This window comes from Lethenteron reissneri, chromosome 37 (genome assembly GCF_015708825.2).
Source record: "Lethenteron reissneri isolate LAM-NWPU_2019-01 chromosome 37, ASM1570882v1, whole genome shotgun sequence".
Classification (NCBI taxonomy): Eukaryota; Metazoa; Chordata; class Hyperoartia; order Petromyzontiformes; family Petromyzontidae; genus Lethenteron; species Lethenteron reissneri.
Genome location: NC_083815.1, coordinates 5,985,823 through 6,013,030, shown reverse-complemented (window position 1 = coordinate 6,013,030; position 27,208 = coordinate 5,985,823). Strand labels below are relative to the sequence as shown.

The following is a 27,208-nucleotide window of genomic DNA, read 5'->3' as shown; positions in this document are numbered from 1 at the left end:
CTCGCTCGTGGTCCTCATTTGGGCGAGGCAGAGAGCCCGAATGTTACCCCCCCCCACACACCTCATTAAGCCCTGGCACGCTGATCTCAAGTTGTTGTTTGTGGAGTTTCTCTCCCCCCCCCCGTACTGTGATTTGTACTGGGCTCGTGTTGAGTCGCAAACAACAACAACAGACAATTCCATGCTCCTGCTGATCTTGCCCAGCAGCAGTGACCAGCCTGATGAAGCACGGTGAAATGACTCCCCGTCGCCTGCACATGCGTGGGGGAGGCGAATGTCGAGCAGTGGATCGACAAAGGGGCTGCATTGTGGCCGAAACGTCGTGAGAATTTTGTTATGTAAAATTTATTTTATTTTATTATTTCCCTTCTACGTGACTTTACCGAAAGATCCAAGAATATAAACGGCTGTACATTTCTTTCTCGTGGCCATCGCCGGTGGAAGGGGTCATCCACCAGAGGGCGCTCTATGAAAGCCCCTTTAGAAGGCATTTGACCGATTCTTCGATGCTGACCCCAAAGTCGGAGTATCCACACTTGTGTGTTTTTTTTTTAACTCACTTGCTTCTGCAACAACAACTCATCGCAAAGGGATGCAGTCATAGCAGGCGGTGCTCATCTATTGATCTCTCCACATGGCTAACGATGATGATGATGATGGATGACGTTTTATGATGAGGCCGGGCTCAGAAGAGATTTGTGTTTATGATTTTACAATGGAGGCCCTTGATGCTCTCACTAAACCCATTAGGGGAGATGTAAAAGGTAGAGGTGCAGCCCTGCAATTGCTTGCTCACTCCACCGCTGGCAGAAGGTTCTCAACTGGAAGGTGTCCTGCGTGCTCCTTCATACTGAGTGGTACCTACACTTTACCCCACCACACGCAACGAACCCATCAACCGTGGTGGACCCATTCATACTGCTTGGTGAACAGAGGCGGAGATTATAAAAAGAAAAATCCTGCTCCATCGTTTCAGCTGCCGTACCAGCAGATGGAATCAAATCGGCGACCTCTGGATTGCAAATGCAGTGTGTTGACCTTTACACCACTGTGGCAGGATCGCCCCCCCCCCCAAACACCCATGTACGTGCACGGAACCCACCATGTTGAGGAGCATGATGATCACGAAATTGATGCAGACGCCCGTCCCGGCAGTGAAGAACTGCGAGTAGCTGCGCACAAACACCAACTCGGATGTCGTGAAGACGCTCAGCATGACGACCCGATACACGACCACGCCGAACACAGCCACAATCACCAGGCAGATCTGCAGGTCCAAATCACGTCCAAGAAAATCACTCGTCGTCATTATCATCGTCGTGTTTCATCGCCGTCGTCGTCGTCCTACAGCACAGGTTTATCATCGCGGTTGCCCCACGTAGCTCTCCACACGTGTATTCGGGATGTGCCGCGTGTTGTTTGGCACGACGCTTTGTATTGTTCCACGCGCCCAGAGCTTTTATTCGGCGCCTGAAGAAGTTGCCAGCATGTGGAGGGAATAAAACGTCACCCAAAAGCGATCGGAGAGCTCTGCGCATCGCCACTACGAATTTACAGTGCACTCAGGTTACAAAAATAGTGCAGAAATATATATTAACAATCGATTTTTATTAAGGTGCGATAACATGCACCAGGACATCTCTTCATTGTGGTTATAAATTACACTAATTTATTTATTTGCGGCAGAGAATTACTTCCAATTAGAGGCTGTATTATATTTTGCAAAAACGAGAGATATCGGAGAGCGAATTTGAAACACACAAATGGTTGTCCAGTAAACTCGAGCGAATCGGTTGCTCCATGTAAAACACTCCCTGCACCCACGTGCCTTCACACGGAGAACATAAACAATCCTGGTGACATGCTGAATACCGCATTGTCGGATGCCTCTTTGCTGTGACGATAACTTGCAAGCGAAAGCAAATCACCGACATCACAGTGTGCGGATTTTCTTTTCTTTTACTTTGAGGAAATGTCACCAACCAGCTGGAGACAGAATCTCACGTCGTTAGAGCAGGAGACTGGCTGCTTGTCAGCGTTTCCAAACTCCTAAAAGCGAACCTCGAAAAGTCCCGAAGGTGTCACTAGATAATCCTTCAAAAGTCATGTGATGTCAACCCACTGGGCAATTTACCTTCTCGCAGACAGTCACCAGATTTGTCACAGTTTGCTCTGATCTAATTCTGTTGCGAGGTAAAGCCCCCAAAAAAAATCACAAGATGCAGTCACAAAACCTCTGCAGCCGGCGAAATTGCAGTAGCCTGTGACTGCAGCATGCATCAAGGGGTTAAAATGTTATTCGGTGGAATATCACCAGCAGGGGTCAGTCAACGACCAGATACAGGGACTCATCTACTTACGAACATTCAACTTACGAAGTTTTATAGATACGAACACACCTGTCGTATGTTCAGTTGCCTGTTCGGATCGAGAGTCGTGAGTTCAACTGCCGCGCAATAGATGGCGGTGGTCGTTTGGTGTCATTACCCAGCATTCCCAGCATTTCTGCCTGTGCCGCCACCATTATCTGTTGTTGTGTTGTCGCTGTGCGGTTCACCACGACGCTCTATTTGTACTTTTCACGAACATTATCAACCCCCCTCATGTCTCATAAGCGTGAGAGTGGTGAAAGTGTTGAGGGTGGTAGTAAGAAGAACCAGTGGCATCTACATCTATAGGAGAATATACAACTTTTAAAGCCATTCCCCGTGTTTAGTGTACATGCCGTACAACACGTTTGGAATCGACAGAGTAAAGTTAGACTTACGAACAAATCGACTTACGAAGAGACCTCTGGAACCCAACTCGTTCGTAAGTAGAGGTGTCCCCGTACAATAAAACCTCCAACTCTGCATAACTGGTACCTCCTTTAATAAAAAAAACATATTTAAAGACCGCACCGATGCACAAATCATGAATGAAAAACAACTAATCACACTCGTCATTAACACGGCCGAGTAGCTGATGACTTATCAAACAAGCGGGGATACTGGTGGGAGGGCCGCAAGTGTAAATATAAATCTGAAATAAATCTACCTAGGACAGCTACTGAAAGAAAATGCTGAAGCACGTTTCTGTTTATTATAAGGCAGTGTTAAGCATTAATAGTTGATTTTTCAAAATATTATATTGATGCATGCTAACTAATGTATGAATCATTCATTATGCACGTTATTTTATTTAACTGCCATAGATGTAGTATCATTATCATGACAGTAATAATGATATGCACAAATGTTGCTGATCATCATTTCTAATTACGTTACTGGTGCTCAAATACATTGGTGATGCCGAGCTAGTGATTGGAAATTCCACATTCATATGGCGGAGACCAGCTTGCTCACCGGGGCAGTGCTAACTTTACCAACACCAGCGTTGACGGTGAAGCAGAGGTCGCAACCGGGTACCCGATACCCGTACCCGGCCGGGTACGGGTACGGGTAGCCGTTTGCGACCCTGGTGCGGCCGGGTACGGGTACGGGTAGGCCGTGAGTCACTGGTGAGTAACCGTGTGTCACTCATTTCGGGTAGGGTATGGGTACGGGTAGGGAACGGCTACCCGTACCCATACCCGGCCGGGTACGGGTACGGGTAGCCGTTTGCGACCCTGGTGCGGCCGGGTACGGGTACGGGTAGGCCGTGAGTCACTGGTGAGTAACCGTTTGTCACTCATTTTGGGTAGGGTACGGGTAGGGAACGGCTACCCGTATCCGGCCGGGTACGGGGTACGCATTTGCGACCCTGGTGCGGCCGGGTACGGGTACGGGTAAGGAATCAAAACCCGTTAGCGACCTCTGCGGTGAAGGGCCGAGTTCACCCTGGCTGGGATGTAAACTCACGGGCCTGTTGCTGTGAGCTGCTGAACTCAACCGAACACCTCGTAAGTGACGGTGGCAAGAGGCGGGCCCGCAAGGTCATCGCCTTGAATTGTGAGGAGGGTGAATTCTCTAAATGTGTTTCGTTCGATGTCCTTCCGCCCCGCACCTACGATTAGCACGGTTGGCTACATATGGTGCGAAGTTCAACATAGACACTAATCTAGTATATAATTACAATAACCCCCCCCCCCCTCAGATCGTTGCACCTGATGAGTTAATGAGTTAATGATGACGTCACCCTGCTGCTGCTCTATATAAGAACGGGAGACAAAGGAGAGCCTCACCATTCTGGCGAATTGCCCGATGATGCTGGATACAATTACCAGTGAAATGTCGTACTCAAATTGTAAATGTTGTGGTTTCACGCTTCAACACACTGGTGGGCTAAAGCAGTGAACTATTTGTCTTTTGTCAACGTGACGCTTTTTTACTGATTGGCCGTGTCGGGTGGTGGAGGGTTACGACACATTTATAAATAACGCGATCTAAACCCAAAAATCGTTGATTATGAATAATATTGGTCGCGAAAGCCTACGTGTTAAATAGACACAGATTTATCCATGGTTTTCCCCAGAATCTAGAATTGCCTTCACTTGGACATCAATGCCTTAAGACTCCCTGTCAATGTTCAAGTCCGGCCTCAAGACCTTCCTCTTCTCCTCTGCCAATAACAACTGACTTTCTCTGCGATCTAAAAAATACATATGCTCACTGTTTCTGTATGCGGTTCTTCTGAAGTGCACATGCGCCTTCAGAAGATAGTTTTGAAGCACCAGGTACTGCCTGCTATGACATGCGGTTCAGAAACACGTATACATTTTTACAAAAATTGAAAACTGTGTGAATAAAGCATGCAAAAAAATGCATGAAACAGAGAGGGAGGGAACACATTGATTTGAGAACATTCACAAATTAATAAAATAGTTCAGACTGTTAGTCAAAGTAAGGCTTGGGCAGGACACGACGCTAAAAGGGATCACGTGCGTACGTATGTTGAACTTGTTTCGCGCCGCACGTCACCAACCGTGTTAATCGGATGTGCCGTTGGTAAAGAATAATGATGGGAGTGGCGGCCAAGGAACGGGATGAAACCCAGAGGCCATCCACCGAGTGAGTGGAGCGACAAAATTATCTCGCGTGCAGGTGCGAGGCGCAATACTACATCGCAAGATCATGAGCGATGGCGTCAGCTTGGGGGGGGGGGGGGAGGCCTTCATCCAGAAGTGGATTGATATTGGCTGACGACGACGTCGATGATGCTCAATCCACATTGTATTATATCGTACCATGAGGAAGATGCCAGAGGCAGAAACCACCAGTCTGCTGCACTTGTCGTGAAAGGACTGGTATGGCTCCGGCTTCCCCGAGATGGCGTTGAGACGCTCCTTCTGTGAGTACTTAGCCTCGAACTGTGGCCGGATCTCCTCCTACATGCACGCAGTGCCAAACAAGAGGACAAAAAACGACCACACCCAGGCAGCGAGCTCAGAGACTCGGGGCAGCAGACGTGAACTCCGGCGTTGTCACTGAACAACAACACGCGGCACAACCCTAAAAAACACATCGGAGAGAGCGGAACAGCACAGCCGCAAAAGCCTACGCCGTCGTAAACTCATGCATTGTGTCTTTTCGCCCCATGACCTCGGCCACCCAATATGAAACCCCAGGGAACAACTTTCCACATTGGCTGTGTCACTTCCATCTCTAGATAGGTTGATGAATAGTAAAGTTTGCAGCCCTGAAATAGCTTTCTCTTGCCACTTTTGGCAGAAGGGCCTCCGCCACAATGAGCTCTCAAGAGACCCTCTGTAGGGTATTGTCGGTCTACTTATCCATAATGCTGATACGCGTGTATGTGCGCGTGTTTGTCTTTGTATTCTGTGAAAGGGTCCACTTCCTGCGCTCAGTGTTGTATCAGGAAGCCGGTCCCTAAGTCATAGCATTTATCGTTGGGAAATAATAACAACAAACTGGGCCATGAACGATAGTGGCAGGACAAGTGTTCCATCGTGTAACGTATTTTGGAAAGTGACTATGAATAGAAAGTCCGGCGTATCGCCCACGCTGCAGTGAAGCCTAATCGATATCACGTAAATAAGGCTTGGCCACGATTCCCACCGAGGTCATCGTTCTACTTGGATGCATGCATTGATCTGCGTTGTTTGCACTGCGCCTGTGCTGTAACCGTAGCACGTGCCCGTCTGTCCGGAGCATCACAAGACACATCTGGCTCTCGGCGTACGAGCGTGATTTTGGAAGCTTCCAATAAACAACCACTTTATTCTTAGCAGCTTACAAGAAGAAAAAAAGGCTTCGACAGTGGCATCTGTGTGCAATGTACGCCGTTGCTTGATGTTCGTTGCAGTTTCTATACACGGTGGTAAAGGTGCAGCCCTGCAATTTTCTTGCTCACGCCACTGCTGGCGGAAGGGCCTTGACGAGAGAGAGCTCTAGGGAGCCACACTCTGGAAGATAGTTTGGCCTGCTCTTCCATATCAGCGAGTAATGCCTATAGTTCCATTTATCCCTGTCTTTAGATGTGCATATGGGGGGGGGGGGCATGCTTGGTGACAGGAGGTGCGACCGCGTGTCCGTGTGTTACCTCCTCTTCCTCCCAATCCAGGAGATCCCACTCGTACGCAAGCTCCGATTTCCGCCTCTTCCAGAATTCGAGGAATACGGTGGCTTCAGAGGCAAAGGAAATGTTCACCCATCAACACATGCTCATCACCGTCGTCGTCATCATCATCATCAAAAATATTAATCGGCGTTAAAAGTAATGACATGATCGCGACCGTCATGGCTCTTTGCTCAAGACACGTGATATCGTAGTAACCGAGTATTATTCTTCGCACATAAAAACGAGAGCGAGCAAACAGACGCACTGACGAGTTTCTGGCCAAGAATAAATTTGCAGACAATGCGCTAAAATAACTGTATTTGTTCATCTCATGTCAGAGATGGGCTGGAACGGCATGTGCCTGACGCGATCATGTTTATTCTTACGTGCGACAAGAGCGTTCGTTTACAGCGCACATCGGTGCCTCCCTCTACGCAGGCGTTGTGGCTTATTTTCTCTCTTCGAAACCACCGACTGACGCGACAACACGGACACGTTCCCATGTGGGCACCTCTCCCTGGATGAACACTTGGCATTGACCAATTGATGCTCTGGGAGATCGAGTTTTTGGTAGACAGCGAGTTAAAAGTCGGCTTAATTTCAGTCGGAGTCTGTCCAGGACGGAGCTTCAGAAAATATTTAACTCTCTGCTGCTGCTGCCTATGACACTATTTTTTGCCATCATGGCCTGCTTCTGAAAGTCCCCCAAAATCATCAGATGCCATCATACTGTACACCTAATCGACGCGATGCGCAGAAACCGCAATGTCGCTGTGGCCATACAACCCACACAATGGGACCTTCCAGTAAACCACCGTAGAGTGTGTTCCTTCAACGGAGGACCAGCAAAACCACACGAACTATCTCCTGAAGCCCCCTCGTGGCGAGCAGACCTCCACATTGGCACTTTGCTCCTGAGCATATTGCCATTACGCAAGAATAGAATAGAAACTGAGAGGCGTGGTGAAGTATGGTGAAAACATTCCCCCATAACTGACACGGTACGAGGAGGACTTCATCCACTCGTAGATTGACACAGAGCTGTATATTATTACTTTAATTATCTTTGATGACATTAGATATTCAAAGTCACGTGAATACCAGCCAGGTATACATACCAATGCTGCGAGTTAAGTTGTGTAAGAAAACTTCAAGCGCCACCTCAGAGCCAGAGGTCGCAACCGGGTACCCTACCCGATACCCGGCCGGGTACGGGTACGGGTACCCGTTTGCGACCCTGGTGCGGCCGGGTACGGGGAGGCCGTGAGTCACTGGTGAGTAACCGTTTGTCACTCATTTCCCAACGTCGTGTCTCTTCTCACAATTTAAGTTCCTAGAATCAACCCACCCGCGCCTGCAACATGGCTTCATCCCAGAGGTCGCAATCAGGTACCCGATACCCGTACCCTACCCGTACCCGGCCGGGTACGGGTAGGGTACGGGTACGGCCGGGTACGGGTACCTGTTTGCGACCCTGGTGCGGCCGGGTACAGATACGGGTAAGGAATCAAAACCCGTTTGCGACCTCTGCTCAGAGCTTTTGTTTAATGCACTTCGGCCGGTAAAGTACTGTTACTTTATTTTAGCTGTTGTCGTTGGCAGGTCAAAACCGAAGTGCCCGCCGCCGCATCTAACAAGCAACGGGGGTCGGAGCTTCTCCCCGTCGGTGGCCCTGAACGTGTGATGATAATTCCACATTCCCATGACAAGGGTCATTCCCTCGATAGAATGGGTTAAAGGCTACAATTAACATACCCTGCAAAGTATATGCAGCGCCGCCTCTTTTAGACACGTCAGGTTTCTTTCATTGCTTTAATTCGCTATTATCATTAATGAAACCCACTAAGGTGCACGCTTAGTGCGTGCTACTTTGAGCCAGGACCAATGTGGAATGCATGAGCAAATGACTCTGACACATTTCTGAATATCAGCTTCATTGGCAGTCAAACAAGAGTCAAACAACCTGCGGCTCTGGAGCTGCATGCGGCTCTTTAAGGCCTGCAAATGGCTCCGGAAGTTCGAAATTTTTATTTTATTTTTGTTATTGTGGTTGCCGACCCCTGACCATGGGAGTCCAGTTCACCATGGAAGTCCAGTTTACCACGAATGGTCCAGTTGACCATGGGAGTCCAGTTTACCATGGGAGTCCAGTTTACCGTGGATGTCAAGTTTACCATGGATGTCCAGTTTACCATGAGAGTCCAGTTTACCATGGAAATCCAGTTTACCATGGAAGGCCAGTTTACCATGGAAGTCCAGTTTACCATGGACGTCCAGTTCATCATGGGAGGCCAGTTTACCATGTGAGTCCAGTTTACCATGGAAGTCCTGTTTACAATGGAAGGCCAGTTTACCATGAAAGTCCAGTTTACCATGGAAGTCCAGTTCACCATGAGAGGCCAGTTTACCATGTGAGTCCAGTTTACAATGGAAGTCCAGTTCACCATGGGAGGCCAGTTTACCATGGAAGTCCAGTTTACCATGGAAGTCCAGTTCACCATGTGATTAAGGACCGTCTCGTATTCACATTGCACTACGGCTCTTGAAATACATTTTTTGGCCGAATAAAAAAAATGGTCAATCTTGTTTTGGTTGCCGACCGCTGGCTTAGGCGTTACGACACCGCTGCGCGACTCACCGATTATAGCTCGGGCTAAGAAATATGACAGAAACAACAAAATAACCCCGAATCTACGGTGTGCGCATTTCTAAAAAAAAACAGACAGCGGGGTAAATTACGGGCGAGCGCCGTTGAATATGCAACTGCTGTGCCACAGCAGGCGCTAATGAGTGGGGGTGGCGCGCAGGGCACATGGGCTGGGAGAGAGCGAGCTTCGTCTGCAGGGAGTGGCTTTCAGCTGGGGTGGGGCCACGGGCGAGCTGATAATATGAGCGGTGGGGACATCTGCCCCCCCCCTGTTGGAGCTCTTTACACATAGAAGACAGAGGCTCGTGTATTCTCCGCGTCGACCGAGCCAGGTAAGCCCGAGTTTTAATGGCATAGAAAATAAGTAAATATATCTAATAAACACAAACCCATCTTCTAGACGTTGCAGTGTTTGCCGAGTTAGTTATTATGGGCGCTGCATACGATTTCCTGCAACTGATGTAATGCCAGTTTAGAACAGCAAATATTTTAATAATCGCAGCATTATCTTTATATGCAAGATTAAGATGGTAATTTCAATGGTAGTGAATGTATGTATGCTCTGTCTGCTGGATATAGCCAGCAAGTAACTTTTGTGCATGCTGGTTTTATTAACCAAGATACATTTAATGTTACAACATAAAAATAACGTTTCAATTTAAGCCAATGTGTTTTATGTGAAATTGTTTCGTGAATTAAATTGCAAGGAATGAAATCAGAAATTACGTTTATGCACTGATGCTCAATTTACAATGTGAAAACATTGCATGAGTGGTGGTCAAAATGTGTTGTGAATGAAAGACGTTAGAGAAATGTTTCACTACTCTCATGTTGGATTTATTCCGGTATCTGTGCAAGACGAAAATAATAAAAGGGCATTAATGTCAGTAGTTACCATACTGAAAAACAAGGTTAGAGCACATGATAACCTGTGAGTGTGTTTATTATCCTCTTGTTCATATATTCCCATGGCACACATTAACCACGTAACATATAACGTGGCAATGTAAGGGTGATTAACGGAGAATATGTTTTAAACATTTCTACAGCTTTTGCACAAAATGTAATTGGCTACGTATTTGTTTTAACCGCACAAACATTTCACGTGGCACCTTCTGCGGTTTGTATCGTACCCTGTTTGTGTTTACGGCTGCCGTGGCAGTTTCATTTGCATTACCTAAGCAATGATCACAGTGTACCATTAGCACATAAATAAATATATGCGCACACTACCATTTTATTGCATTATGTGGTTTCGCTTAAATTGCAGCAGCAGCAGCATATAATTTAACGGTATAAAAAAAAGTTTTTTTCTGTGAGAATTGTTCACGATTCCACTGGTTCATAATACGAGGCAGGTACTCGGAAGAAAAAAAATAATGAACGCGACGTCATTAGAGAGGAGCCTGGGGGAGGCAAGAACAGGATGAGGTTATTAGTGGGTGAGCAGTTGCCATGGAAGGAACAGAGAATTCGACAACTCCACTCCATCGTATCATGAACAGGTACTACAAAATAAATAAACATCATTACAGAGGCATTACAGGGGGGTGGAGGAAAACTGTAGTGGTTAGCAGTTGCCATGGTCGGCGCAGTCACGGAGAGAGCTGGTCATTGGTTGTCCTGGCCTGTAGTGAAGCTAATGCTCACCCTGGGGACTACTGATGCAACAGATAAGCACTCTCACAAGGCTTCCGCTTGCATCCGGTGTTGGGGGAAGAGAGGGAAAAAAACACGGATTTCTCTATGCCCACGTAGTCCACACGCACTGTGCCGCAACAAAGGCCCCCTCAGTGCAGAAGTCCCTGTTGGCTGGCCAGGCCAACGAGAGTCATTTTACACATGTCCACACAGTGGCATTTCAACACAGCTTCTAACAGAGTGGCCAGGCAGCCCAGGTAAATGATCCGCGTGATAGGGTAAAAGGCAGAACTTCTGTCACATCCTTGGTTCAAGTCCACACCATGTCGCATGGTCAAACGTTGGCGTAGTTTATTTGGGGCACTAGAGGGCTAACGTTTTCAACGGGTGTGATGACCTTAACTCAGCCAATTATGATTGTACAAAAAGACCCAACAAAAAAAACAACGTTTACACCATATTCAGTCCTATTCATCTTTTAGGGTACAAAAGTAACTTGCAGGGAATGAGTGAAACGTTTGCTTTTGCATATGAGCAGCAATTTACAATATGTTGTTTTTCCCGTTTTTAGGATTCGATAAAGGTCCGTCCATATATCCTCTTCTGTGGACATATATAAATTGCCAAACATCTACGATGGCTCGGGAAAGAGCCTTCGTCACGTTCCTCGCGGTGCTGTTGACTGCGGAATCAGGAAAATGCCAGTCGTCCTCCGTGACCCCTTTGCCAAACAGCACGGCCAACGCCACAGCGCTCAGCAACGTTACCGCCACACCTTCGACGCAGACCTCCAACACCTCCGTGACCTCTCCAGCGTTCGGCACCACCCCCAATGGCAGTGTGAACGCCACCATCGCGGCGGGCACGGTGGGCACAGCTGTGGGCACAGCTGTCACGGCGGGGACGCCGCTCAGCGCGCCAACTCTACAGCCCAGTCAGAGCGGCTCAAACGGCACCGTGGCCTCGGGCGCGCCACCGAATGGCACGAATTCCTACGGCACGATACCCACCGCCTCTCCGCTGCCCTCCGGCCCCAAGCCAAGCCCGTCGACGACTACGGTGGCGGCACAGGGCAGCGTGTCCACGGCTCGCTCCGCACTGCCAAACTCTCCTAGTAGGTGTCCCCTTTCATCAACTCGTTTGCAGATTGTTGTTGTCGCCTTACTTCTACCAGTTCACATCGGTGAGGACAAAGTAGAATTGGTGTGTTTAGATTTAAAGCTTTCGTGACTGCAGGGATTCATCTTCTTGGTTCTTTCGGTAAAGTCACGTGGAAGGGAAATAATAAAATAATAGAATAAAACATAATAAAATAATTCTCACGACGTTTCGGCCACAACGGACGGCTGCTTGCGTTGTGGCCGAAACGTGCGTTGTGGCCGAAACGTCGTGAGAATTATTTTGTGTTTTATTTTTATTATTTTATTATTTCCCTTCTACGTGACTTTACCGAAAGAACTAAGAAGAGGATTGGAGTGGTTTGCAAGAAGCCATACCGCAAGGGGGTGAATATCTAATAGAGTAAAGGTGCAGAAACTACTTGGTCATGCCACTGCTGGTGGAAGGACCTCTACTAGAGAAAGCTTTCGAGAGACCCTCTGGAGTGTATATTTGGCCAACTCTTCCATGCTGGCTAAAGGTCTTGGAAGAGGTGGGAGGACCCAAACTTTACCCCACCACATGCTATATAATGAACTATCCCAGATCTAATATGTATTATAAATTGTAATTGAGTGGCGTGTGCATTCTTATGATGTTCTAGAAGGGTGAGAAAGTTGAAAAGGCACAGATATAGTCGAGTCAATGCTATTAATTAGAGAAAAAAAATCTGAAAATAATAGTTTTTCATTTTGAGCCACAAAAAAACGAGTTTCACCTTCAAGTTATATATTCCTCTATCTCGTGAAGGACTTTCAAAATTATATCTCCCCCACCATCACCCAACCAAGTAATTTTCCTCCCACAAAGTGCTGAAGCTGATAAGAGAGTGTGCAACACCCGCTGATGGTTACGAGGCATTGAATATAAATAGTCACTGCAGCATTTGGATCTGTCAAAATGTTTCATTGCATCAGAGTGTTAATGTTTTGTAGAACAATACCTAAAAGAGTTCTCCTCGATTATGTGCATCGCTGCAGCCTCATTTTCTCATTTTTATTTCATGGATCTGCTTTTATACATACATTGAGCACACGTATAAAAAAGCCATGACCATTCAAACAAAATCTAATTCTACCAATACCGAGAATTCAGGCCCGAACCATAATGTTCCATGATAATTGTGTGCACTTATCTTAATCCAAATGCTATACATTTAAAAAAAAAACTACCGGGACAGGCAATTTTGCAAATAAACAATTCCCCTGTGAAGCTGGATAATCCTGCAAACAAGTGCCTGTCGCTCAGCAAGCCTAACCAGTGCGTGTACCCACTTTAATAAAAAATATCTTTTCATGGTTCTATATATATTTTTTTCTATTTTCATCTTCATAGACTCAAAAAGATTGAATATTGCTTTGAACTTTTAAGCCTAAATGCAATCTAAATAGACATCTGTAATAAACCACAGCATTTTGTGAATTTGCCTTCTTTGTCCAGGGAGGAAGGCCATAAAATATGGCTTCACAAACTCTGTAAGACCATGGCTTCGCAGTGACCAAAAAGCCTCCAGCCATCTCGGTTTTCTTTCCCCCATTCATCTGACTCCTAGCAACTCCACGTTGCCAGGACGCGTTCTGGCTGGTTTCCATGGGAGTGCCATGATATCTTTGGACGTAATTCCCATGACGTGCAATTACTCAAACACGTAACAGGCCATGTTCTACTGCTCCAGCAAACATAACACACACCGCGCGAAAGCAAGTGGCTCATAAAAATCCCGCAGAAGCCAAAACGCCGCCTATACCAAATGAAATGTTCTAGCCAATTCGTGTCATGTTAATATTCTTTACTTCCAGTCTCACAGAGCACGTGTCACAGCACAGCTGCCTATAGGAACTATGCACAACATTGCACGTGAACTCGGGTAATTAAAATTATCATAATTTGCAGTCCATTATCCACCCACTGTTCAGTGAATCCTACTTATGCTGTTACAGTCGTGGAGGCTGTTTGAGGTTGTGGAAGGGGAAAGTTTGGGGTGTCAGGATTAGTTCAGATATGACTCGCCAATTATGGTAGCCATGGCCTGTAATACAAATCAGGGTCAATTGATGTAATCATGCAGTGAGATAAATACTGTGCCACTGCACTAAGCCCTAATGGAATAACTGATCCTTGATTGAATTGACGGGTTTTTTTCTTCTTCATATTATCTAAAAAAAAAATTCACATCCATCTCGTTTCAGCCTAATGGCACAGGGCAAAACAAAACAAAAACACAAATATACTGTATTGTACAATACGAAAATAAATTGTGTATGTCCAATGCCTTCGTTGTAATACGAGCACTGTGTTTTGCAGCATCGGATTATAAGAAGACCATCTGGCCAGTCGTGGCAGCAATTTTGAGCATCTTTGCTTTTTTCATCCTGCTGCTCGTTGCCATCTACTGCCTGTGTTGCAAGGACATCAAGACAGTGCAGTTTGACCACCAGCGTCTGTACGATGAATCGGGGGAAGTCGGTAAGCCTGAGGCTCACTCGTGCCAAACGTGCTTCTTTAAAGTAAAAAAAAAGATCGAGGTGAACTGACAATAACGAAGATGACCTCGTTCCACTGCGTAGGTTTTTTGCGGTAGTGCAGTGTTGTGCCGTGTGTTGTGCGGCACGATGTCTCATGTTTGCGCTCCATATGCTGGGAGATTCTCTTCATTTTCTGAAGCTCCCCGACACGGGGAGTAAAAGGTTGGGCATGATGCGGAACAACGTGCCCACAACTGGAAAATGCATCGGAGAGCTGATGATGATGATATTGTAAAGTTATATTTTAAATATGAAGACCGGGTGCTTTTTCTGCAGCAGTGCTGAACTAACATAACAATACCAAGGTAAATTTCGATTTAAAGCTTTCGTGACTGCAGGGATTCATCTTCTTGGTTCTTTCGGTAAAGTCACGTGACTTTACCGAAAGAACCAAGAAGATGAATACCAAGGTATCGAAGTCTGTCTCTCTCTTGGAGCCTCGTAATTAGCACTGTAACCTATAGATTCAAAACGAGCATCATACAACACCACCCGTCTAAGAGTAATTTCAAAAAAAATAATCCCAATGATGCAGGATCCTCTTGGAAAATATTAATATCGAATGTCACCAACAATAATAATACGATTCCAGATTGGGCAATATACTGCAAGTTGAGGGCCTCCCCATGTCGTATCAGTCATTGAGGTTGTTTGACCATACATCACCACTCTGGTCAGTATGGGTTGATTAACCAGGGGACGTGAGCGTTTGGCATGGAAAACATCGTAAAAAAATGATGGTTATAAATTACATCTATTTTTTTTATGCTGACATAAATAGGATACGGATTGTGACCTTCTTTGATGTGTTAATTATTGTTCTTGATTAATTCTCCAGCTGCCTCTCTTGGCTCCCCATTCGTATTGCCTGTGGTCACAGGGTTTGTCCTAAATATCCGCACACGTTTCCACGTACAAGCAGTCTCAATAAGCATCTCTTAGGAGCATATCTGCTCAAAGTGAAGTTAATCATGCCGCTTTCCCCATGGTCTGGAATTCCCTCCCCCATTATTTCCCCCCCAGCCATCAGTACTGCCGGCTCCCTGCCTATCTTCGAAGTGAAGCTACAGGAACCTCCTTTTCTCCTCTAGCTATGCCTCTCTGTGCCTCGTCTACGAAGTGATTTCAATATCACATTATATTTTAAATAAAAGCACATCCCTTCCATCCCTGTGATGCTCCTGTCCCACTATTTCCTACGGCGTCTTGACATGCAGCTGCAGTCAGACGGTACACAAATCAAAAATGTAATTGTAACAACCTGAACAGCTTATATTGATTGCCCTTTATCTCACCAATTCCATGTTATTCGTTTTTTAACCGTCACAGTTTTTCGGCTGGACGACTTCAACGAGCACCGGAACCCAAGGTTTTACGACTTCTCTCCGACCGCCTACTCCCACAATACGACACCATCCTACGGGAGCAACCTGCAGCCGCCACCCGGCAGTGTGTCCACGTGAATTCACGAAAAACCAGGCCCGGTCTCGTCAGAAGAAGGGATCAGGTTGCCACAGATGGACTCGCAACAGCAGAGAATGAGATGTTTAACATGCTTTACCCCCGACTTTATCTCGCGTTAAATATTGGGTTATTTATTCACGTGTTTATCGATGCGAGAGCTAACGGTGCCACCCTACAGTTGCTTGCTCGCTCGTGCCCACTGCTGATGGAAGGGCCTTCTCTCGAGGGAATTCTAGAGAGGCTTTCAAGAGCTTCTCTCTGCTGTGGTCTCGTGGTTAGGACTATGGACTCGCAATCCAGAGGTCGCCAGTTCGATTCGATCGCCCCGGCGTGGCAGTTAAAACAATTCACGCGTTTACTAAAACCTCTTTCCACTCAGCGGTAAATGTAAATATGGGTACAACGCAGTAGTCGGCAGGTCACGTGTGATGGTGTAAAGTGTGGGTATACTCTCATTTGTCCAAGACATCAGGCCAGTGTAGAAGAATAGGTCAAATGCCCTATAAAGGGATTCTCTAGAGCGCCATTTAGTGAAGGCCTTTCTGACAGCGATAGTACAGGCAAATAATTGCAGGGCTGTACTTTAAACTTTTAATGTTTACCTGATGAATGTACTTATTTTTTCTCATGCCCCTTATTTTATTTTGTTCATCAAAGGGCCTGTGGATGCGTCCCATGAGCCCAATAACAAGACGGGAATGAGCCAACCACAGGTGCAAAATGTCAGAGTAGATTTGTAAGGCTGGTAAAGGACTCCTTGAATGATTCCTTTGCACCTAACTCAAGCTCAGCACAGTTGTAAATATGATGCGCACGAATGGACAATGATAATGCGGTGTGAATTACTTTCACGATTAAAGACAAAAACATTGAAAAAAGAAATATAATGTTTCGAACCAGTTATATTTAGTTCTGTAGTTGCGGCAAAATCATTGAAAAGGCAATGTACATTTTTAAATGACCACTTTGCCACCTGAATAAATAGTTCACTGGTTTTATACTTGTTGCATGGCTTTAAACCCGCACATACGAATAGCGCTAAGACAATCATTTTAGAGGAAGATTATTCAAGTTGCTACTTTAAAAACTGTACTGATTTCATGTAAAATGTATGATTATCTTGAAAATGTATTGTATATGCTCAACGTTAAGAGATGCAATGCAAAGTTGTACAACTTACCCCAGATTGCCATGAAAATGGCAAAGAACACTGTTGCTGCATTGTCAAAGAGATTTGTTACCTGCAACAAATTTGTGAAATAAAAGGGTATTCGGAAATTACATTTCATTGCATAAAACATCTAGTGACATGACGTGACTTTCTGTTGGTGTCAATCATGAATAAAAACAAAAATAACTACATTCATGCTCATTCTTTTTCCACTTCATCACTGAAAAAAAAATATTTAAAAATAAATCCTGATAATCCAATCAGCCAAAGGAGACACGAATATACAAACGCGGCAGGTGAAAGATGACCACTGTGCATGACCCAGCTTGGGTTGTAACTCGGAAGGAAACGATGAGGATCATCGATTGAAAAACAAGACCATGCTTTTTACTGCCATGACCAAGGGGTCAAGGACTGGTTGTTCGCAGCACGGAGAACATAATCATGTTAACCATTGAAAAAAATATTCAATCTCCCTTGGCTGCATTTTAAACATCATTTAACGTGACTTGTAAAACCAAACGAGGCACCTGATTGTTGACAATTTATAAAGTTATAAATGAATTGTGTGGACAATGCTCACATGTTATTAGGCTGTAATGGTAGTGTCATTGCTGTGCAAAATCCCTCGTTCTTCACAAGTGTGTGCTACAGGGCACTTAACCAAACAAAGGGTAGACACGTCAATTTAACATCGTATGAGAACGAAGACACCTCTCCATGGCAATGCTTCCAGTAGGTATTGCAATGGGAACCTGTTGGATTGTCAAGCCCTGAAGTCAATGCACATCCAAGTTCCAACATCTGGGTAAATATGTATGTGCGTGTTCTCAGAACAAACTCATTTTGCGCTGTTATGGGTAATAACAAATATATGCAGAATGGAGTATGTTGAACTTCTTCTGTACCGTACGTAGCCAACCGCACTAATTGGAACAGTTCCCTACCCCCAAATTATCCAGCAGCATTTGTCCTGTATCTCCATATGTGAATAAATATTTGTTTTAAAAGACTGACTCTGCTAATGAGATCTAGGTTGAAATCGGCTCAGAGTTTGCTTGCTTGCTTTAACAAATTCTGCTGGAGAAATATTGGTCCAGAAATCCAATAGGTCGATAGAACAAATTATATTTAGTTTATAGGCAAAACTACAAAACTCCATTTTGCGTAATGTGTTTTTAGCATTGCTCAATGAATGGCATCGCAATGAGAATTAAATAAAGACCTCTGCGAGTTACCTTGGCATAGAGGCAGCTGTCGGACAGCTTCCAGAAGTCACACTTCTCGCACATCGGACACATTTCTATGTTGGCGCTGCAGACTTCCTTGCTACACACGCAGAGAAGGAGCTTAGTGTGGGAGAGAGCAAAAACGCAGCTCCCCGTGACAGGTGAATGTCACAGGCCGGTTCAGCTGAACGTTTCCAGTGAAATCACAGAGCATAGTGTGACCTTTCAACAATAAAGCAAACAAAACATCCCAAAAGAAAAGAAAATACAAAATAAGAAAAATGCAGTTGGAAAATAAATGGTTGAAAAAGGCAAAGGTTCCGCCTGCAATTGCTTCTTCACGCCACAGCTGGAAGAAAGATCTCGACTAGGGGCAGCTCTACAGAGGAGGCGTCTATGTGGGTGCCATGGCGGCAAGATATTACCTCCCTCGACTGGTATGCAGGACGCCGTGGGTTCGATCCCGACCTTGACACCTGCTGTACATTTGGAGGAATTTGCATGTTCTCCCCGTGTTAGTGTGGATTTCCCTCCGGGTCCTCTGGTTATTCCTACCACATTTATAAACCTGCGTTTATAGTATTTGGCTGCTTCGAATGTCCCCATGATAAGCCACTGCAATGAGCTACCATTTGTGGCCAGGTCGCTTCTGAAAAAGCTATATAGCTCAGTGGGCCTTACCTGGTAAAATAAAAAATAGTTTAAGAGTTATATGCATGTCTATGTGGGTATCTATATGTGGAAATACAGACACGAGAGCGTTTTTGGCCCACTTTTCGATGCTAGCCGGACATTTTTGAAGACGTGGGAGTAGCAAACAACAAGGAGCGCATGTAATGGAAATTAAACAAGTTACACGTGTCACTTGCAGCAGCTCGGTGGTGTAGCATATTTTTGTAACATTTCTGTAACATGGTGAATAAAAGCACCAATTTTTTTTATTTTAGTATTTTTAGTCCTTAGAATCAATGTCAGGCTAGAAGCCCTTCTAATTGTTTTTTATAGCATGGCTGGCAGTGTAACAATAACAAAAACAAGCTCTGTTTAAACCAGGTCCATATGTCAGTTACAGAAAATGGATTCTGATATCCAGAGATGTGTAAACTATCATAACCGTTAATATTTACATAAATATGTTTCAGGCTCCTCACAATTCCGCTTGAAAAGTTGTGTGTACAGCTTTTGCTCTCTCTCCGTTTTCTTTTGCAGATTTCTTCCATTTGCTTTTGCAAAATGGTGCACAATCCAAACGTGTCTTTCCCATGCCTACAGTTGAAACAATTTCTTTTGCAGGAGCGCTTGATCGTCTCTTTGTGTGCTTTAGACTCCCCTGGAATTGTCGTCCAAATTGGCACCCATGATTTGTCCATTTTGGTCAGACCGAAGCCCTCTGGAGAAGGAGCCAGTGACATTGTGTTTGTGACCAAAATTTTCAGCAAGGTAGACAGCCTGTCGACCATGTTGTGAGTAAAGCATTCTGAGTGGGTGGTAATTTGTTCATAGCTCAATTCTTCAGACAGAAGAGATCCATTTTGGGCCCTCGCATAGGTGAGAGAGCTTGTTTTGTCACACACGACAACAGACAGTGTTTTGAGATTTTCTTTTTAAGCGATCGGAGTGCAAGTGTAGCTATTCAAAAGGGTGACAAGCCACTCGCACAAATGTCTCCGTAACCTCGTCACACGAGCAGCCAAGCCTGCCAGGTTGACAATTTGGATGTTGCGTTGCAATGAGAAAAAAAATGCGCGCAACACAGGCGAGGCTCTTGATCTTTGTTTCCAAGGCTGGCGCATATTCTACTCATGTGGCAAAAGCAGAAATTACTACCCATTACAAAGGCCACCCAGATGTCTGCCAAGGGTTGGATTCCAGTCAAATTGTGGAGTTTGCCAATGAGAATGGGCACAACATCTCTGTTCATGATGCGTATATTCAAAGAGCAGCTAAGTTGTATACTTAAAATGCTTTACAAACTTTGTCCAACTTGGAATCCAGTGTCCTTCCAGGATACTAGGCAACATTTTTGCACAAGGATCTGAAAGACCCGCATTCATAATGTGGTACTTTTATCCATCCGGTAGCGGTAAATCTGCTAAGCCAACTAACTTCTGGAGTCAAACTCACGTATACTTGCAGTGGGGTTAAGTGGTGGCCATGGATGGTTGACATTAATAGGGAGTGACCTTGTGTTTTGTCCTCCACATGGGTCACCTGCATCAGAACCCATCCCTTTAATTATACTGACACTCAAAGTGATATCACCAATACTGAAAGGGCCAACGACACATTTTGGCAGCGCAGTCACAGGCTCTATATGATTCAGCTGAAAAGCATAGAGATGTTACTGCTGATGTTAATAAGGCAATTTCACATTGGACAGGCTTTGAGTAGAGCATTGCTTTCCCGTTGCTCTGTTTGGAGGTAAAAAAAATTGAGGTATCTCATTCCCTCCTTTATCAACACAGCTCTGCTCTGCTACATTTGAATAAAACACATTTGACAAGGTCATAATGTCTTGGGCAATCCTTTCACTTGGCTTATGCCAGCTAAAGGGACGAATCAGGATTCCAAGTTCCTTGGCTGCTGTTTGTGTGCATGCTTGTGTGCAGAAGGTGTTTGGGTGGCTGCTTCATGAAAATTGGCACAGTAAAGAGTACAGCTGGTGCATCTGCCAGCCATCTCAGTCAACCCAAGCAAGGCACCTGGGTCTGTCCCGTGACCTCCTACCAGCGAGCCTTCCGACACTTCACTTCACATCTCGCCGAGCACAAGCAACCGCCACTATGTGGCTAACGCAAAATAAGTGAAATGGTGTCCCCCATAAAAAATAATACACAAGCTTCAGTGAAAATTATGCATTCCAGTGATTGTATATTATTGATATCCCATGCAATCTACTCTGCTCCTTAACAAAATATGAATTCAGCTTCGATACATCGCTCCTATATACGTGAAACATAAAGGCTGCTTTATAAATGACTATATTTTGACCAATTTATCAATCTACAATGTATTAGTTAAAACTATGAAAATGTACACCCTACTGCAATTATATGCAAGTGATCAAAATACCCGTCGGTGAATACACGTACATTGGATCAAAATAAATACAGCTGCTCTGTTCTAAACAATGGACAAATGCTTGCATAGGTGTGTTTTGCTGGCTAATAGCTGCGGTAATAGAATAGCATTGCTCAACATATTGCAATACTGAGTGGACCAATTGCAGCTGATGGAAAAATGATGACGTTAATGGGTATTAAATGAAGGAAAATATTGGAGCTCAAAAATAAAACCGAGCAGGCTGATAAAGTGGTATCACTCAGAAAAAAGAAAACTTGAAACAAAGGTGGACATGATGCATTTGTAGAACAAAAACAAAATTATGTCCTGAGCAATGCTCCTACATTATCATCCAGTTTTGTAATCCTAATCTTCCTAGTAATAAAAGGTCAAATTTAGAATTTAGTTCAGAACATTTGTCAATTATCCTTCATAAGGACCATCCTGCTTTTTTTCTGATTGGACATGTTTGTGAACAGAAGTCCCAGATATTTTCTTATTTGTATTTGACAAACGGACCAAGAGTTGAGGCAACAAATATAGTGCGACTATGCCACAACAACATTGAGCCGAGGCATTTTGCATGTACGTATGTTGAACTTCTTTCGCGCCGTACGTAGCCAACCGCGCTAATTGGAGGTGCGGGACGTCTGCTCGATGAACCATTCCTCACGGTGCTGCGAAGCAACAATCCATCCGGCACCTGCACACGAGCGTATTTCGACGTTCCGTCTCCACCGCGGACGCTCCTCTCTGGTGCATTTCCTCGTTTGGCTGTCACTCCGGTGTTAGTCTCGACCAACAGCCATCATAGCTTTAAGCGACGTGCCCTGTCTAAGCTCATTTACTTTTTTTTCATCAACGGTCATTATGATGTCTCCAACTTGCGTTATGTTTCTCTAATCCGTGGGTTCCACTTCCTGTTGCACGGTGTAGTCCGAGGCAGGTGCCTCTAATCAGTGAATAACAGAGACATGGGAACTGACAAGTAAAGTGGGGGAAATCTGAAAATGTGTACAATACGTGGCCGTGAAAAAATACTTGTAATCTGTAAGCCCTGTGATGATCTGCTAACGCTGCTGCTGCTGCTGCTGTGGAAGAGAACTCCACGAGAGGGAGTTCTAGACAGCGCCTCGAGTGCCGATAGCTCTAGAGGGCCCCTATCGAGGCTCTTTTGGCCTACTCTTCCAGGTGGTATGAGCCATTCCCCACGTGACTTACCACACGACCTGCCGATTGACAAACTGTGGTGTACTCCAAGGCCGTAGCCATGGAGTTAACATTGGGGGGGGGACCAAATCTTCCAGAAAAAAAAATCTAAATTTGAAAACGAATTTCCTGCCATTTCCTGCCTAAAATATAAAAAAAATTCACTAACACATAGGATGGACTTTTAATTTATTTTTTACAATAATGTCTAATAGTGTATTGTATTACATTGCTCTGTTTTATTCTTTTTTTACCTTTTCTTGTTTCATTGTATGTAATGGCAGAGATTAGGGATTTATAAAGTACAACCATAACCACAATCATATAAACAGAAATCTATTTAATGCAATATATTGGGGGGGACATTTTGAGCATATTTTGTGTACTCATTTATACTGCCGAGTGAACAGAGGCGGGGAGGGGGGGGGATTTCATAAACTTGCACATTTTCTTCAACGGTTGTGCTTGGAGATCGAACCACTGACCACTGTGTGCCACTTATGCCACCACGACAGAGCCAATTTTGGAGGAGAAATTGTGAATTTGGTCGACCAAGTAGGTGGAAGATATAATTTGCATGTTTTCTTTGTAGGATCTGTACATGCGAATATGATGTAAAGAACAGTCTACTAGTTTAACACTTAGGCTTTCGCGACCAATATTCATAATAAAGATTTTTGGGTCAGATCGCGTAAATATAAATGTGTCGTAACCCTCCACCACCCGACGAAGCCAATTAGTAAGGGATTTGTCATGTAAACAAAACGTCAATTAGTTGGGCTGAACCGGTGTGTTGGAGAGTAAATCCACAACATTTACAATTTGAGTAGTACGACGTTTCGCTGGTAATTAGATCAACCAGCATCATCGGGCGATTTGCCAGAATAGTGAAGCAATCCTCCTGCTGCCGGTCTTAAACAGAGCAGCAGGATGACGTCATCACTGCTAACCATTACGCCACGTGGCAGAATCCTCATTAAAAAAATGGTGTTCCACCGTGCGCTACCAACCTGACCTGGCTGGTGTTGATGGTGTAACAGCCGTACAGGAACACGGCAAGGCCCACGGCAGCCGCTGGGATCAGCATCCCCGTGTACCAGCCAATCCAGGCAAAGTACAGCCCAATTTTCTCTCCAAAGTAGCGCCTGCAAAACATGGCATTGAAGTTTAGGTCAGGCTCAAACATTATTGTGTTAATTTCAGTGGCAAAAAAAAGAGCTCCCGTTTAAAAGTTGTGTGCAGCATTGGTGTTTAGGTTTGTCTAGATGAGTCAGTTGTACACAATGGCTAAGATATATATTGCAGTAAGGGTGGAAGAATACATGGATTAAGTAATTAAAATTGATTCTTAAGCTCAATATACATGCACCAATGTGTGTGTGATATCTAACAGAAAGGGTCCTTGCCTATAAACAACTGGCAGTTCATCAGCATTGGTTCAAGCAAGCCTCACACTGCAGATGAGACATTGAATGTTGAAATCGGTCCATAGTTTGCTTGTGTTAAACCAACGCTGCTGAAAAAAAATGTACCCCCAGAAGGCCGTGTGGCCGATCGGATGTGTAATGTTTTTTTGTTCGTGCGGAGACAGATATGGAAAGGATGTATTGTCCAAGTGCTAAACACTGTCTCAATACATCCTCTTTGGTTTAGTCAGAGAATTCAATGAAACATAGTTACGTTGGATTTGTTTAATTTATAAAAGATACGAAAATTGCAGGTGAGATAGCAATATGTAGGAATAAAAGCGAGGTTTTGACATATTAAGCACTTAAGTGCTTATAAGCATCTCAAAGTGCTTCACAATAAAGAGTAAAACATTTAAAATGGGCAAGTAAAAGGATGATAATAACACATTAACTGGAACCAGATGTAGTTAAACCCCCCCTCACCCCCCAATTTTTTTTTTACTTAGGCTAGACATTGTAAATACTTGGGGGTGATTTTTTTTTTTTACCAAGAACCACTCACGGCTAGACATCCCGACCGCTCATTAAATACCGAGTTATTTAATGTTCAGAGTCCACGGCCCAGCGGTTTATCTTAGTCTCACAAAGTACAGGAAACAACGATGCCCACGGGCAATAAATGCTTGGGTCTGGAACTGTGCCATCTTGGTGGTTATACGAGTTTATTAATTATGCTACCATGTATGTGTTCCAATTACTCGACCAATCGGATAATATGAAGTAACTGGGGGGGGGGAAGGGGGGGGGGTCTCTGCTTTCCACCTGTGCCGCTGAATGGAAGGGAGTTGATGACAGGGCTTTGTGATGTCATTCGTCTCATTTTACAAAGTACAGTAGAACCCCGCCCCCCTTCACGACAGTAATTTGCTCCACTCGATGGGTCGTTAAGTGAGTTGATCGTTAAGCGAGTATAGGAAATGCACGTTAGAGGCTTAATTCGTTCGGATAGCATCGAAAGTTACCCCTTTTTCACCCAAAAACGTACTCTATAATATTTAAACAATGGATATAAATACATAAAGATACTGACAATTTTATGAACACGCAATGCTAAAAGAAACATGGTTAATCAATTCATTGTTTAATATTTACTGGACCTACAACAGCCCGTCGTTAACAGGGGAATGGTCGGTAAGCGAACACATTGGGCTCTATGGAGGCACTACACTACTATACACTACACTATACACTACACGACACTATACACTACTATACACTACACTATACACTACTATACACTACACTATTATACACTACACTATACACTACTATAGACTACACTACTATACACTACACTATACACTACTATAGACTACACTATACACTACACATCTATACACTACACTATACACTACACTACTATAGACTATACTATACAATACACTACTATAGACTATACTATACAATACACTACATTACTATGCACTACAATATCCACTCCACTTTACACTACTATACACTATACATTGGGCTCGATGGAGGCACTAAACTACTATACACTAGACCACTATACACTACACTATACACTACTATAGACTGCACTATACACGACACATTGGACTCTATGGAGGCCCGTCGTTAAGCGATTTGTCGTTAACAGGGGTGCTCGTTAAGAGGGTTTATACTGTAATACGTTCTTGAATGAAACTGTGATATTATTAAATCACTAGAATTCATGGCATCGCCAGAGACGTGGGTGAACTGTTGTACGTAACGGGCTCGTTCCACGCCTGCAATGTGAACAAAAGTTGTGGGTTTTGGAAATGTTGTGGGTTTACTCTCCAATACAGCACGTACTGAACTAGTAACAAATTGGCACATTTTGTTTACGTGACAAGCCTTACTAATTGGCTGTGTCGGGTGGTGGCGGGTTTAACGACACATTCATATTTATGTGATCTAACCCAAAAAGAAACTCTACAGGGACTCCTCTACTTATGAACGAGTTAGGTTCCAGAGGTCTGTTCGTAAGTCGATTTGTCCGTAAGTCCAACTTTACTCTGTCGATTCCAAACATGTTGGACGGCATGTACACTAAACACGGGGAATTGCTTTGAAAGTTGTAGAATTTCCTGTAGATGTAGATACCACTGGCTCTTCATATTCTACAGATGTAGATGCCACCACCGCCATCTATTGCGCAGCGACTGAACTTCGGGCTCTCTGGACATATGGACAAGAATGTTCGTATCTCTTAAAGTTCGTAAATCGATTGTGCGTAAGTAGAGGAGTCCCTGTATTATGGACAATGTAAACAAAACTGATTAATTCTTGGATCGCCAGCCAAGGCTCGGTCACGACTTGAGATGGCCTGTATTGAGAAACCAACACCACGTCTTGCAGAAACCCAATCAGGCTCAGTGGTCCCACTTCCTAGCCTAACAATGTATCGGTGTCTAAGCTCCGACAAAACCAAGCCCCAGGGCAGTATTCATTTGAGAAATGGCCTTATGGGTTGAGGCAGTGGTATAAATAGGTGCGCAATGCTATATCCCCGATTCAGCTAGTATTTGAACATAATAAAGGTTTTTGGGTTAGATCGCGTTATTGTAAATGTGTTGCAACCCTCCACCACCCGACACGGCCAATCAGTAAAAAATGTGTCACGTTAACAAAACGCAAATTAGTTACTTCTTCAGCCAACCGGTGTGTTTGAAGAGTGAATCCACAACATTTAGAATTTGAGTACGACGTTTCGCTGGTAATTACATCCAGCATCTTCGGGTAATTTTACAGAATCGTGAAGCCATCCACCTGCTTCTGGTCTTAAATAGTGCAGGATGACGTCATCATTTTAGAACCCCATCAGGTTTCGAGATCAGAAGCGGAGGTGGGGGGGTATTACAATTATGTAATAGATCAGTAATCAGCCACTTAGCATGTGACTCCTCCATAAGGAATTGAAATATGTATTGTGTATTTCCTACTATAATCACCCAGAAATGTCTGTCCGTCCCGCGCGTGACGTCACTCCACATGAGGCCCACCCCCCCCCCCCGCGTGACGTCGCTCCACATGAGGCCCACCCCCCCCCCCCGCGTGACGTCACTCCACATGAGGCCCCCCCCTCCGTCATTAATATTCATGCCCGCGTGGAAATGTATACTAACGCACAAGAAGGTCGTACACTCCAC

At 44.7% G+C, this 27,208-nt stretch overlaps 2 protein-coding genes across 2 annotated transcripts in view; one reads left to right on the top strand and one right to left on the bottom strand.

The window, feature by feature from the left end:
• The window catches only part of ANO4 (anoctamin 4), a 177,351-nt gene that overhangs the window by 22,197 nt on the left and 127,946 nt on the right, over nucleotides 1–27,208 (bottom strand). Inside the window, exons 12-17 of the mRNA XM_061566746.1 lie at nucleotides 23,616–23,750; nucleotides 18,343–18,433; nucleotides 17,114–17,174; nucleotides 6,481–6,563; nucleotides 5,165–5,305; nucleotides 1,103–1,267 (exon numbers count right to left, since the gene is read on the bottom strand). Of these exons, the coding sequence (XP_061422730.1) occupies nucleotides 1,103–1,267; nucleotides 5,165–5,305; nucleotides 6,481–6,563; nucleotides 17,114–17,174; nucleotides 18,343–18,433; nucleotides 23,616–23,750 (676 nt within the window). The remainder of the gene's footprint in view (nucleotides 1–1,102; nucleotides 1,268–5,164; nucleotides 5,306–6,480; nucleotides 6,564–17,113; nucleotides 17,175–18,342; nucleotides 18,434–23,615; nucleotides 23,751–27,208) is intronic.
• EMCN (endomucin) lies at nucleotides 9,374–17,302 on the top strand. The gene is made up of 4 exons (XM_061566749.1): nucleotides 9,374–9,477; nucleotides 11,358–11,900; nucleotides 14,249–14,410; nucleotides 15,799–17,302. The coding sequence occupies exons 2-4, from the start codon at nucleotides 11,423–11,425 to the stop codon at nucleotides 15,930–15,932; spliced, it is 774 nt and encodes a 257-aa protein (XP_061422733.1). The 5' UTR covers nucleotides 9,374–9,477; nucleotides 11,358–11,422; the 3' UTR covers nucleotides 15,933–17,302.